Source organism: Leucopleurus acutus (assembly GCF_964270905.1).
Source record: "Leucopleurus acutus genome assembly, chromosome: 6".
Lineage (NCBI taxonomy): Eukaryota > Metazoa > Chordata > Mammalia > Artiodactyla > Delphinidae > Leucopleurus > Leucopleurus acutus.
The window spans coordinates 74556715-74568781 of NC_139149.1; the positions used below are offsets into that span (position 1 = coordinate 74556715).

Below are 12067 nucleotides of genomic sequence, written 5' to 3' on the forward strand. Positions count from 1 at the left end.
ATTACTTATAATACCTAATACATTGTAAATGCTATGTAAATTGTTTCCATTGCACGCAGCAAATTCAAGTTTTGCTTTTTGGAACTTTTTGGATTTTTTTTTTTCCCAACTATTTTGGATCTGTGGTTGGTTGAATCCGCTGATACAGAACCCACTGATATGGAAGGCTGACTGTGATATGCTAATGAAGCACCTAATCAAGAGAAAAAAAGCAGAAAAACATCAGGTGTGAGCAAAGTAGAAATACAGCTTTTCCTTTGGTCCTATTCCACAAAGATCCTTTTTTCCCTAACCTTGTTTTCTTTGTTTTTTTCTTTTATAGTAAATTCCCTTTCAAAAATTATAAAAATACAATGTGTGCTTCTTTAACTACAGAAACAATTTAAACAAAGTTTCTACCTACTACCTTATTTATTTTATTTTCTTTCTTCAGTGCATTCATTCATTTGTTCAAAAATTCTTAGTTAATTGCCCACAGCTTATTAGTCATTGTTTGAAGTGCTGGGGATTTAATGGCAAACATGGTAGACAGTTACTTGCTCTCATGCTCCTTGTATTCTAAAAGAAGAGGCAGACACAAGTTTTTTCAAATATTGATCATTTCTAGGAAGAAATAAAACGTGATTTAACTTTGGGAGCAACAGCCTTTGATAGGGCATTCAGGAATGGATTCTCTAAAGAGGTGTTACTTAGATTGAGACTGAAGGTTGATAAAGGAGTTAGCTATGCAAAGGGTAGGGGATAGAACATGTGCAAAAGCCCTCAGGTGGAAAGAAATCTGATGCGCTAGAATAACAGAAGGAAGGACATTGAGAGGAAAGAAGATAGCCATAGTGAAGGTTATATAGGACCCTGTAAGCTTTATCCCTCTTTATTCCTAACTCTTTTCTCCAGTTATTACCCAATGTAAGAATCATTTAAAACATTGAGTTCCAAGCTATTGGTAGGATTTCCCCAACATGATATTTCTTACATTTTAAAAATCTTTATTTAACAATTATATTGTAAATGCCAGCTACATTACCATCTTCTGTTTACATTCAGGTCTTAAGATGCTTTGATCACCAAGTTTATTTTCTTCTCTTATTGTGAAATCTCTTGTTTTGATATAATTGTCGCTTGTTTAGTGTTCATCCTCCACTGTTTTCATCATATATACTTTGGTTGATATACTTTCAAATCCTTGCAGGTCCCAAACTGTCTACATTTTGTCCATATACATATCATATCTTGATGTAAGTTTCTTAATTACACCTAAGTAGTTTGAGGTTGTCTTCTACTGTTATAGATAACAAATTTGATGCAAGTCTTTCCTCATAAGGAACTTATGCTTTCTGAAGGTTTGGAAAACCTTTCCATTCTCCTTAAAATTTAGGACTTACAGTGGAATGTGGTGTCTTTTTTTTTTTTTTTAATTCCTACTTGTAATGCTCTAAGCTCTTGAAACCTGCACTCAAGCCTTTAACTCAAGAAGATTTTCTTCTATTACTTATTTAATTACATCTGCATTTGTTTCTTTTTCTCTTCCTGGAACTCCTGATTTTATGCTAGGCTTCTAAGTCTTATATTTCCCTCTTGATTGTCATTTCTTTGTGTTTTTGCCATTTCTTATGAGCAGTAGGTCAAAAGTTGACCTTTGCAGCAACTTTCAGGTTTTTTGATTCCAATTCACAGTAAGAAATACATTTTACATAGCAACCCAGTTTATACAAATCTAATCAAAACAAAAATTCTTAATGCAATATATACACTTACTATGTGTGATGCATTCTATTTTTGTTCTCGTTCAGTCTATTTGTATTTTAGTTTTTCTTGTTTGTTTGTTTTTAATGCTAGTTGCTGTATACTGAATCAGTGATTCTCAACCAAGGGCAATTTCCTACCCCCACCAGGAGGCATTTGACATTTTCTGGAGACATTTTTGATTGTCACAACTGGATTGGGTGCCGATTGCATCTAGTAGGTAGAGGCCCAGGGATGCAGCTACACATCTTGAAATGCACCAGTCAGCCCCCACAGTAAATGTTTGAGAAACCATACACTAAATTGTTTTTTTGACTTTTCAGTGCTTTGTATCTCAACCCTGCGGTACATTCATTAGAATCATGTGAGGAGATTGATTTAATAAGTCGGGATTAGCTGGTGACTGGTAGTTTTAAAAGTTGCTCAGTGTTTGAAAAAACACAGACTTAACGGTTTATGGCCTTGAGAAAGCATCCAGTACTAATTTCATGTTTTTTTCCCCAACAAAAGCTAATTATTAACCTGATATTTAAGCAATATACTTTTTATACCTTTATTCAACGTTTTTTCTTTTTCTTTTTTTATTGAAATATAGTTGATTTACAATATTAGTTTCAGGTGTACAATGTAGTGATCCAGTATTTTTATAGATTATGCTCCATTTAAAGTTATTATAATATACTGGTTATATTCCTTGTGCTGTACAATATATTCTTGTAGTTTCTTTTATACAAAGCAGTTTGTACCTCTTAGTCCTCTACTCCTATCTTGCCCCTCCCCCTTCTCTCACTCCACTAGTAACCAGTATTTTGTTCTCTACATCTGTGAATCTGTTTTATTATTTTCATTCATTTGTTGTTGTTTTTAGATTCAACATATAAGTGAAATCATACAGTATTTGTCTTTCTCTGTCTGATTTATTTCACTAAGCATAGTACCCTCTAGGTCCATACATGTTGTTGCAAATGGTAGAATTTCATTATTTTTTTCATGGCTGAGTAGAGATCCATTCTATATATGCACCACATCTTTTTCATACATTCATCTGTGGTTGGACACTTTGGTTGTTTCCATATCTTGGCAACTTAGGTTGTTTCCATATCTTGGCAATTGTAAATAATGCTACTGTGAACGTTGGGGTGCATGTATCTTTAAGAATTAATGTTTCTGTTTTCTTCAGATACATACCCAGGAGTGGAATTGTGGGATCATATGGTGGTTCTATTTTTAGTTTTTTGAGGAACCTCTATTCTGTTTTCCATAGTGGCTGCACCAATTTACATTTCTTTTTTTTTTTTTTTTTTTGCAGTACGCGGGCCTCTCACTGTTGTGGCCTCTCCCGTTGCGGGGCACAGGCTCCGGACGCGCAGGCTCAGCGGCCATGGCTCACGGGCCCAGCCGCTCCGCGGCATGTGGGATCTTCCCGGACGGGGGCATGAACCCGTGTCCCCTGTATCGGCAGGCGGACTCTCAACCACTGCGCCACCAGGGAAGCCCCCAATTTACATTTCTACCAACAGTGTGTTAGGGTTTGCTTTTCCCCACATCCTTGCCAGTTTATTTGCAGTCATATGATAGCCGTTCTGACATGTGTGAGTTGATAACTCATTGTGGTTTGATTTGCATTTCTCTAATGATCAAGCACTGTTGAGCATCTTTTCACATGCTTGCTAGCCATCTGTATATCTTCTTTGGAAAAATGTCTATTCAGGTCTTCTGCCCACTTTTTAATCAGGTGTGTTGTTTTTTGATATTGAGTTGTTTGAGTTGTTTATATATTTTTTATGTTAACTCCTTATTGGTCATATTATTTGCAAATATTTTCTCCCATTCAGTAGGTTGTCTTTTTGTTTTGATAACTGTTTCCTTTGCCATGCAAAAGCTTTTCAGTTTATTTAGGCCCCATTTGTTTATTTTTGCTTTTGTTTCCTTTGCCTTAGGAGACACGTTCAAAAAAATATTGCTCTGATTTATGTCTGAATGTTATGCCTGTGATTTCTTCTAGATGTTCTAGTCTTATATTTAGATACTTAATCCATTTTGAGGTTATTTTTGTAAGTGGTGTGAGAAAATGTTCTAATTTCATTTTACATGTAGCTGTACAGTTTTCCCAGTACCACTTATTGAAGAGACCATTTTTTCTCCATTGTATATTCTTGCCTTCTTTGTCATTAATTGACCATAAGTGCCTGAGTTTATTTCTGGGATCTCTATTCTGTTTCACTGATCTATGTGTCTATTTTTGTGCCAGTACCATACTATTTTGATTACTGAAGCTTTGTAGTGTAGTCTGAAGTCAGTCTGATACCTCCAGCTTTGTTCTTTTTTCTCAAGATTGCTTTGGCTCTTCAGGATCTTTAGTGGTTCCATATAAATTTTAGAATTATTTGTTGTAATTCTGTGAAAATGTCAAGGGGTATTTTGATGGGGATTGCATTAAATGTGTAGATTGCTTTGGGTAGGATGTACATTGTAACAATATTAATTCTTCCAATCCATGAACACGGGATATCTTTCCATATCTTTGTATCATCTTTAATTTCCTTCATCAGTGTTTTATAGTTTTCAGAATATAGATCTTCCACCTCCTTGGTTAAGTTCATTCCTAGGTATTTTTGATGCAATTTTAAATAAGATTGTTTTCTTCTTTTCTTTCTCTGATAGTTAATTATTAGTTATTAGTTATTTCATTATTACCATCAGGTTTCTGTATATTAATCTTGTATCCTTCAACTTTACTAAATTCATTTATTAGTACTAGTAGTTATTTGGGGGGAGACTTTAGGGTTTTCAATGTGTAATATCAAGTCATCTGCAAAAAGTGAGTTTTACTTCTTCCTTTCCAATTTGGATTATTTTTACTTCTTTTTCTTGTCTGATTGCTGTGGTTAGCACTTCCAATACTATGTTAAATGGAAATGGCAAGAGTGGACATCCTTGTGTTGTTCTGTTGAGCATGATATTAACTGCGTTTGTCATCAACGGTCTTTATTATGTTAAGATACATTCCCTCTGTACCAACTTTGATGAGAGTTTTTATCATGAATGGTTCAATTTTATCAGATGCTTTTTCTGTGTCTATTGAGATGATCATGTGATTTTTATCCTTTTTGTTAATATAGTGTATCAGATTGATTGATTTACAGATGTCAGACCATCCTTGCATCCCTGGAATAAATCCCACTTCATCATGGTGTATGATCCTTTTCTATATATTGTTGAATTTGGTTTGCTAATCTTTTGTTGAGGATTTTTGCATCTATGCTCATCAGAGAGATTGGCCTGTAATTTTATTTTTGTAGTGTCTTTGGTTTTGGTATCTGGTTAATGGAGGCCTTATAGGATGAATTTGGGAGCGTTTCTTCCTCTTCAATATTTTGGAATAGTTTGAGAGGATAGGTATTATTTCTGCTTTATATGTTTGGTAGAATTCCCATGTGAGCTTCTCTGGTCCTGGGCTTTTGTTTACTGGGAGTTTTTAATTATAAAATCAGTTTCACTGCTAGTGATTAGTTTGTTCAGATTGTCTATTTTTTCCTGCTTCAGTCTTGGAACATTATATTTCTAGAAATTTATCCATTTCTTGTAGGTTGTCCAATTTGTGGGCATATGACAGTTTATAGTATTTTCTTAAGATTTTTTCGTATCTTTGTGATATTGGTTGTTATTTCTCTTCTTTCATTTTCTTGTTTTGTTTATTTGGATTCTCTTTTTCTTGATGAACCTGGTTAAAGGCTTATCCATTTTGTTTATATTTTTAAAAAACCAGCTCTTGATTTCGTTGATCTTTTTTATTGTTTTCTTGGACTCTTTATTCTCTTTATTTCCTCTCTGATCATTATTATTTCATTCCTTATGCTGATTTGGGCTGTGCTTGTTCTTTTTTTCCTAATTCCTTTAGATGGTAGTTTAGGTTGTTTATTTGAGATTTTTCTTATTTCTTGAGGTAGGCCTGGATTGCTATAAACTTCTCTCTGAGAACTGCTTTTGCTGCATGTGATAGATTTTGTAAAGGTGTGTTTTTTTTTTCATTTGTCTCAAGGTATTTTCTAATTTCCTTTTTAGTTTCTTCATTGACCCATCAGATTTTTAGTAGCATGTGGTTTAGTCTCCACGTGTTTGTGTTTTTCCCACTTTTCTTTCTGTAATTGATTTCTAGTTTCATACTGTTGTGGTCAGAAAAAATGCTTGGTGTAATTTCTGTTCTCAAATTTTTTTCAATTTGTTTTTATTTTTTATTGCTGTACGCGGGCCTCTCACTGTTGTGGCCTCTCCCCTTGCGGAGCACAGGCTCCGGATGCGCAGGCCCAGCGGCCATGGCTCACGGGCCCAGCCGCTCCGCAGCATGTGGGATCCTCCCAGACCAGGGCATGAACCCGCGCCCCCTGCATCGGCAGGCGGACTCTCAACCACTTCCCCACCAGGGAAGCCCTGTTCTCTTAAATTTTTGAGAATTGTTTTGTGGTCTAGCCTGTGATCTCTAGCATGGAGAACATTCTGTGTGCACTTGAAAAGAATGTGTATTCTGCTGTTTTGGATGGAATGTCCTGTAGGTATCTATTAAGTCCAGCTGGTCTAATGTGTTATTTAAAACTACTATTTCCTTATTGATTTTTTTTTTTTCTGGATGATCTGTCCATTGGTGTAAGTGGGGTGTTAAAGTCCCCTACTATTATTATATCATTGTCAATTTCTCCCTTTATATATGTTAATATTTGCTTTATATATTTAGGTGTTCATCTGTTAGGTGCATATATATTAATGAGTATTAAACTCTCATTTTGTATTGATCCCTTTATTATTGTATAATTCTCTTCTTTGTCTTTTGTTACAGATTTTGTCTTACAGTGTTTTTTGTTCGATATCAGTATTATTTGCCCCAGCTTTCTTGTTATTATTTGCATGAAATATCCTTTTCCATCCTCTCACTTTCATTTTATGTATGTCTTTAGCTCTAAAGTGAGTCTCTTGTAAGCAGCATATAGTCAGGTCTTGTTTTTTAATCCAATCAGCCATCCTATGGCTTTTCTTTCTCTCTTTTTTTTTTTTTTTTTTTGGCCATGCCCCACAGCTTGTTCCCCTACCAGGGGATCAAACCTGGGCCCTCAGCAGTGAAAGCCCAGAATCCTAACCACTAGGCTACCAGGGAATTCCCAGCTACCCCATGTCTTTTTTTTTTTTTAAATAAATTTATTGATTTATTTTTGGCTGCGTTGGGTCTTCATCGCTACGCGCGGGCTTTCTCTAGTTGCGGTGAGCGGGAACTACTGTTTGTTGCAGTGCGTGGGCTTCTCATTGTGGTGGCCTCTCGTTGCGGAGCATGGGCTCTAGGCACATGGGCTTCAGTAGTTGCAGCACGTGGGCTCAGCAGTTGTGGCACACGGGCTTAGTTGCTCCACGGCATGTGGGATCTTCCTGGACCAGGGCTCGAACCCGTGTCCCCTGCATTGGCAGGCAGATTCTTAACCACTGCACTACCAGGGAAGACCCTATCCTGTATCTCTTGCTTGGAGCATTTAGTTCATTGACATTTAAAGTAATTATTGATAGGTATGTACTTATTGCGATTTTGTTACTTATCGTCTGGTTGTTTCCATATATTTTCTCAGTCGTCTTCTTTTAGGTTCTTTCCTTATGATTTGATGATTTTCTTTAGTGGTATGCTTGTCTTCCTTTCTCTAGTTTTTGTGAATCGTATTTTTTTTTTTTTTTTTTGGCTGCGCATGCCGCTTGCAGGATCTGTCCCCTGGTCAAGGATTGAACCTGGGTCATGGCAGTGAAAGCCTGGAATCCTAACTACTAAGCCACCAGGGTACTCCCTCTATTGTAGTTTTTGATTTATGGTTACCGTGGGGTTCATATATGTTGACCTATAACTGTATCTACTTGTTTAAAACTGGTAGTCCTTTAAGTTCAAACACATTATAAAAGATCTACTTTTTTTTCCTCCCTTCTCCCACATTTTGTGTTTTTGATGTCATATTTTACATCTTCATTTTTATCCATTAACCTGTATTGTAGTTACAGTTAATTTTACAATTTTTTGTCTTTTAATCTTCATAGTAGCATGCATATTTAAGTGGTTGATGGACAGCCTTTACTATATATTGGTTTTTGCTTTTTTTTTTGGCTGTGCTATGCGGCTTGTAGGATCTGAGTTCTCCGACCAGGGGTTGAACCCAGGCCTGACCAGGAGTTGAACCGGGGCCCTCAGCAGTGAAAGCTTCGAGTCCTAACCACTGGACTGCCAGGGAGTTCCCTATATTTGTTTTTAATAGTGGGATTTTACTTTCCAACAGATTATTACTTCTTGTTGTAGCCTTTTCTTTTTCTTAGAGAAGACCTTTTAACATATCTTTTAAAGTCATTTTATTATTGATGAACTCTTAGTTTTTGCTTGTCTGAGAAGTTCTTTATCTCTCCTTCAATTCTAAATGGTAATCTTGCTGGGTAGTATACCCTAGGTTTTAGGTTTTTTCCTTTCAGCACTTTATATATATCATGCCACTCCCTGATGGCTTGCAAAGATTCTGCAGAAGAATCAAATGATGGCCTTATGAGGGTTCCCTTATATATGACTCTTTGTGGGGGGGTGGTTGTTGCCTTTAGAATTCTCCCTTTATCTTTAATCTTTCTATTTTAATTATGATATGTCTTGATGTGGGTCTGTTTAGGTTCATTTTGTTTGGGACCCTCTATGCTTCCTGTATTTGGATATCTCTTTCCTTCTTCAGGTTTGGGAAGGTTTCAGCCATAATTTCATCAAGTATATTTTCGACCCCTTTTCTCTCTGTCTTCTCCTTGGACCCCTACAAAGCAAATGTTAGTATGCTTGATGTTGTCCCAGAGGTCCCTTAAACTCTTCTCATTTTTTTAAATTTGTTTTTCTTTTCATTGTCCTGATTGGGTGATTTCCATTATTCATATTCCAGATCACTTATGCGTTCTTCCTGTATCACCAAGTCTACTGTTAATTCTTTCCACTATGTTTTTTGTTTCAGTTATTGTATTCAGTTCTGACTGGTTCTTTTTTTTTTCTTTTTAGTTCCTTGTTAAAGTTCTCACTTTGTTCATCTGTTCTTTTCCCTAGTTCAGTTAGCATTCTTATTACTAATGCTTTGAACTCTATCTAGTAAATTATTTACCTGTGTCATTAGTTGTTTTTTTCATGGGTTTTCTCTTGTTCTTTCATTTGAAACAAATTCCTCTGTCTTCTTATTTTGCTTAACTTTTTCTGTCTCTATGGAATTTGGTGAAACAATTACTTATCTTGGTCTTGTAGTGGCATCCTTGTCTGGGAGCATCCCTATACTGTCTGTGTGTGCCAGGTGCCTTTGGTGGGAGAGCTGGATTTTATATGAGCATGAGTTACATCTTCCCCTATGGAGTAGTGGCAGCTTTCACCTTGGTTGGGGAGTAGGGCTAGAGATAGATGGGCTAGAACCAGAGTCACGTGTGAGCTGGGGCTTCTCCTCTGCTCAGTGGCCAATACCACCCTATTGGGGATGGGATCAGGTCCCATGTTGCTGGAATAGAAGGTCTGAGGGTCAGGTCTGAGCTGGCTCTCTTCTCTCTAAGTGTGTGCTCTCCCCTCCCAGTATTGGCACACTTGCCCTTAAGGGGAGCTGGAGCAAGAGAGGCTGGTGTGGGTGCTTCTCATGGGTCGGGGTGCAGGCTGTGGTGGTCCTGGCACCAGTTAGAATTCCATACTACTCTTGATCTACTCTCTCCAGGAGCACCAACAGTGGCTGACTTCAACCCTGCTCAGATGCTGCATCGAGCCTGAGCTGGCTTCACCCTCTACAATTGTGCATTCTTTTCAGCCAGGACAGCCCTTGCCCTAATGTGGAGCTATGCTGCAGAGCAAGAGGGACCAGGGCCAATGCTCAGTGTGGACTAGGCATGCACCGTGGCTGTCCCGGCACCAGAGTTCTGGACTATTCCCAATCCACTTCCTTTGCAAGTGCCAGCAATGATTGCCCCTACCCCATTTGGATGCTGCCCCAGGTCCAAGCCAGCCCCATCCCCTACAACTGTGCACTCCCTTTGGCTGTGGCAGCCCTTGTCGCAGTGTGGAGCTGTGCCACAGAATGAGCCCAGGCCAGAGTGGATGCTCAGCTTGTCTGAGGTATGTGCTGGGGTCGTAGTGGGAAACAGGCCAGAGACCTGGGCAGTTTTAATCTGCTTCCTCTGCCTTATTTCAGGAGTAAGCAAGCATGTGCCTGCTCTTCATGCGTGGAGTCTAGGTTTCTTATAGCCCCAATGTCAATCCTGCTGGTTTTCAAACCACCTGAAGCGACTCATCTTCCTGGTGTTGGACCCCATGGATGGGGTGCCCAGTAAGTGGTTCAAACCGCTCACTCCTCAGGAAGGATCTCTGAGCCTGTGTACTCCCTCCGCATCTGTGCCCCCTCCAAGAAGAGGAGGGGGATTACACAGACTTGCTTCTCTTCCCCTCCTGCTTGATTTCATGTGCATCTTTCTTACACATTTGGTTGTATAAGAGTCTTAATGCCAGTCTCCAGTTTGTTTTCAGTAAGAATTGCTCTACAAGTAGTTGTATTTATGATATGTTAGAGAGGGGAAGTGAGATCTGTATCCTCTTTCTCTGCTATCTTGATCCCACCCTTCAACTTTTTAGTTAAATAAGTTCAAAGTTAAAAAAATCCTTTTGTTAGATTATCCTGTGTTTTGCGTATTTGTTGTTGTTCAGGAGATGAGGTAAATTAAACCAGGCAATTAGATATTATTTCAGATAAGAATTTTTTTTTGTTTGAAGTATAGTTGATTTACAATGTTGTCTTAGTGTCTGGTGTACAACAAAGTGATTCAGTTTTACATATATATATTATTTTTCATATTTTTTCCATTATAGGTTATTATAAGATATTGAATATAGTTCCCTGTGCTATACAGTAGGACCTTGTTGTTTACATGTTTTATATATAGTAGTTTGTATCTGCTAATTCCAAACTCCTAGTTTATCCCTCCCTCCTGCCCTTTCTCCTTTGGTAACCATAAATTTGTTTTCTATGTCTATGAGTCTGTTTCTGTTTTGTAGATAAGTTCATTTATATCATATTTTAAATTCCACATATAAGTGATATCATACGGTATTTGACTTTCTCTGTCTGACTTTTTTCACTTAGTGTGATAATCTCTAGGTCTGTCCGTGTTGCTGCAAATGGCATTATTTCTATTTTATGGCTGAGTAATAGTCTGCTGTATACATATACCACATCTTTATCCATTCATGTGTCAGTGGACATTTAGAGTGCTTCCATGTCTTGGCTATTGTCAGTAGTGCTGCTGTGAACATTGGGGTGCATGTTTCTTTCTGAATTAGAATTGTCTCCAGCTATATGTCCAGGAGTGGGATTGCCAGATCATATGGTAACTTTTTTTTAAGGAACCTCCATACTGTTTTCCATAGTGGCTGTACCAATTTACATTCCCACCAACAGTGTAAGAGGGTTCTTTTTTCTCCATACCCTCTCCAGTATTTATTATTTGTAGACTTTTTAATGATGGCCATTCTGACCAGTATGAGGTGATAACCTCATTGTAGCTTTGATTTACGTTTCTCTGATAATTAGCGATGTTGAGCATCAGATAAGAATTTTTAATTGAATAATTAAGGTTATCACATATGCTGTTAGCCTTATACCACCTATGTATTTCAAAGTGCAGAATAAGCATCATCACCAGGTAGTTTGAATATCAGCAGATTTCTTAAGATACTGTACATTCTAGTAAGCCCATGTTTCTCTGCAGTGGCAGAAATAAGATTATTCTTGTTTAGATCACATAGAAGAGATCATACTTAGCAGGTCAGACCTGTTACAAATAGGAGAGCCTAGCAAGGGATCAGAATAGCTTGCAAGGTTGAGCCTTCTTTGTGTTCCCAGAGTTTGAAGAGGACTGGCCTTCAGTGATAAAAGGGATTAATTACTGATTGTATGTGGATTTGAAGATCTGTGAAGTTCCTTCCACATCTAAATATGCTTTCCTCTTATCTGCCAACAGGTACAACTGTAACTGCTTTACGATTGTTTAAGAATCTACCTGTAAGAAAGCAATTTTACTCAACTGCTAAAAAATGTAAAGAGGAAATAAAAAAGGTCCAAGATCTCCTCATAAACTATGGTATACTTAAACCTGATGTAAGGATTGTTTTTGTACATAACAAGGTAAGCATTATTGTAGTTTCTACAGGACATTTTTGGTATATGATATAATAAAGGGACAACATATTTTATCTAAATCAGTTAGATATGTAAAGAGTCTTCTTTCAAAATTTGTCCACATTTGTTTAGCTTTTTCT

At 37.4% G+C, this 12067-nt stretch overlaps 1 protein-coding gene across 3 annotated transcripts in view; it reads left to right on the forward strand.

Moving 5' to 3' along the window:
• PMS1 (PMS1 homolog 1, mismatch repair system component) overlaps nt 1–12067 on the forward strand; it is a 97824-nt gene that overhangs the window by 24917 nt on the left and 60840 nt on the right. For all 3 annotated transcript variants that reach the window (XM_082841850.1, XM_082841849.1, XM_082841851.1), the window contains one exon: nt 11770–11933. In XM_082841850.1, coding sequence (XP_082697976.1) covers nt 11770–11933 — 164 coding nt within the window. The remainder of the gene's footprint in view (nt 1–11769; nt 11934–12067) is intronic.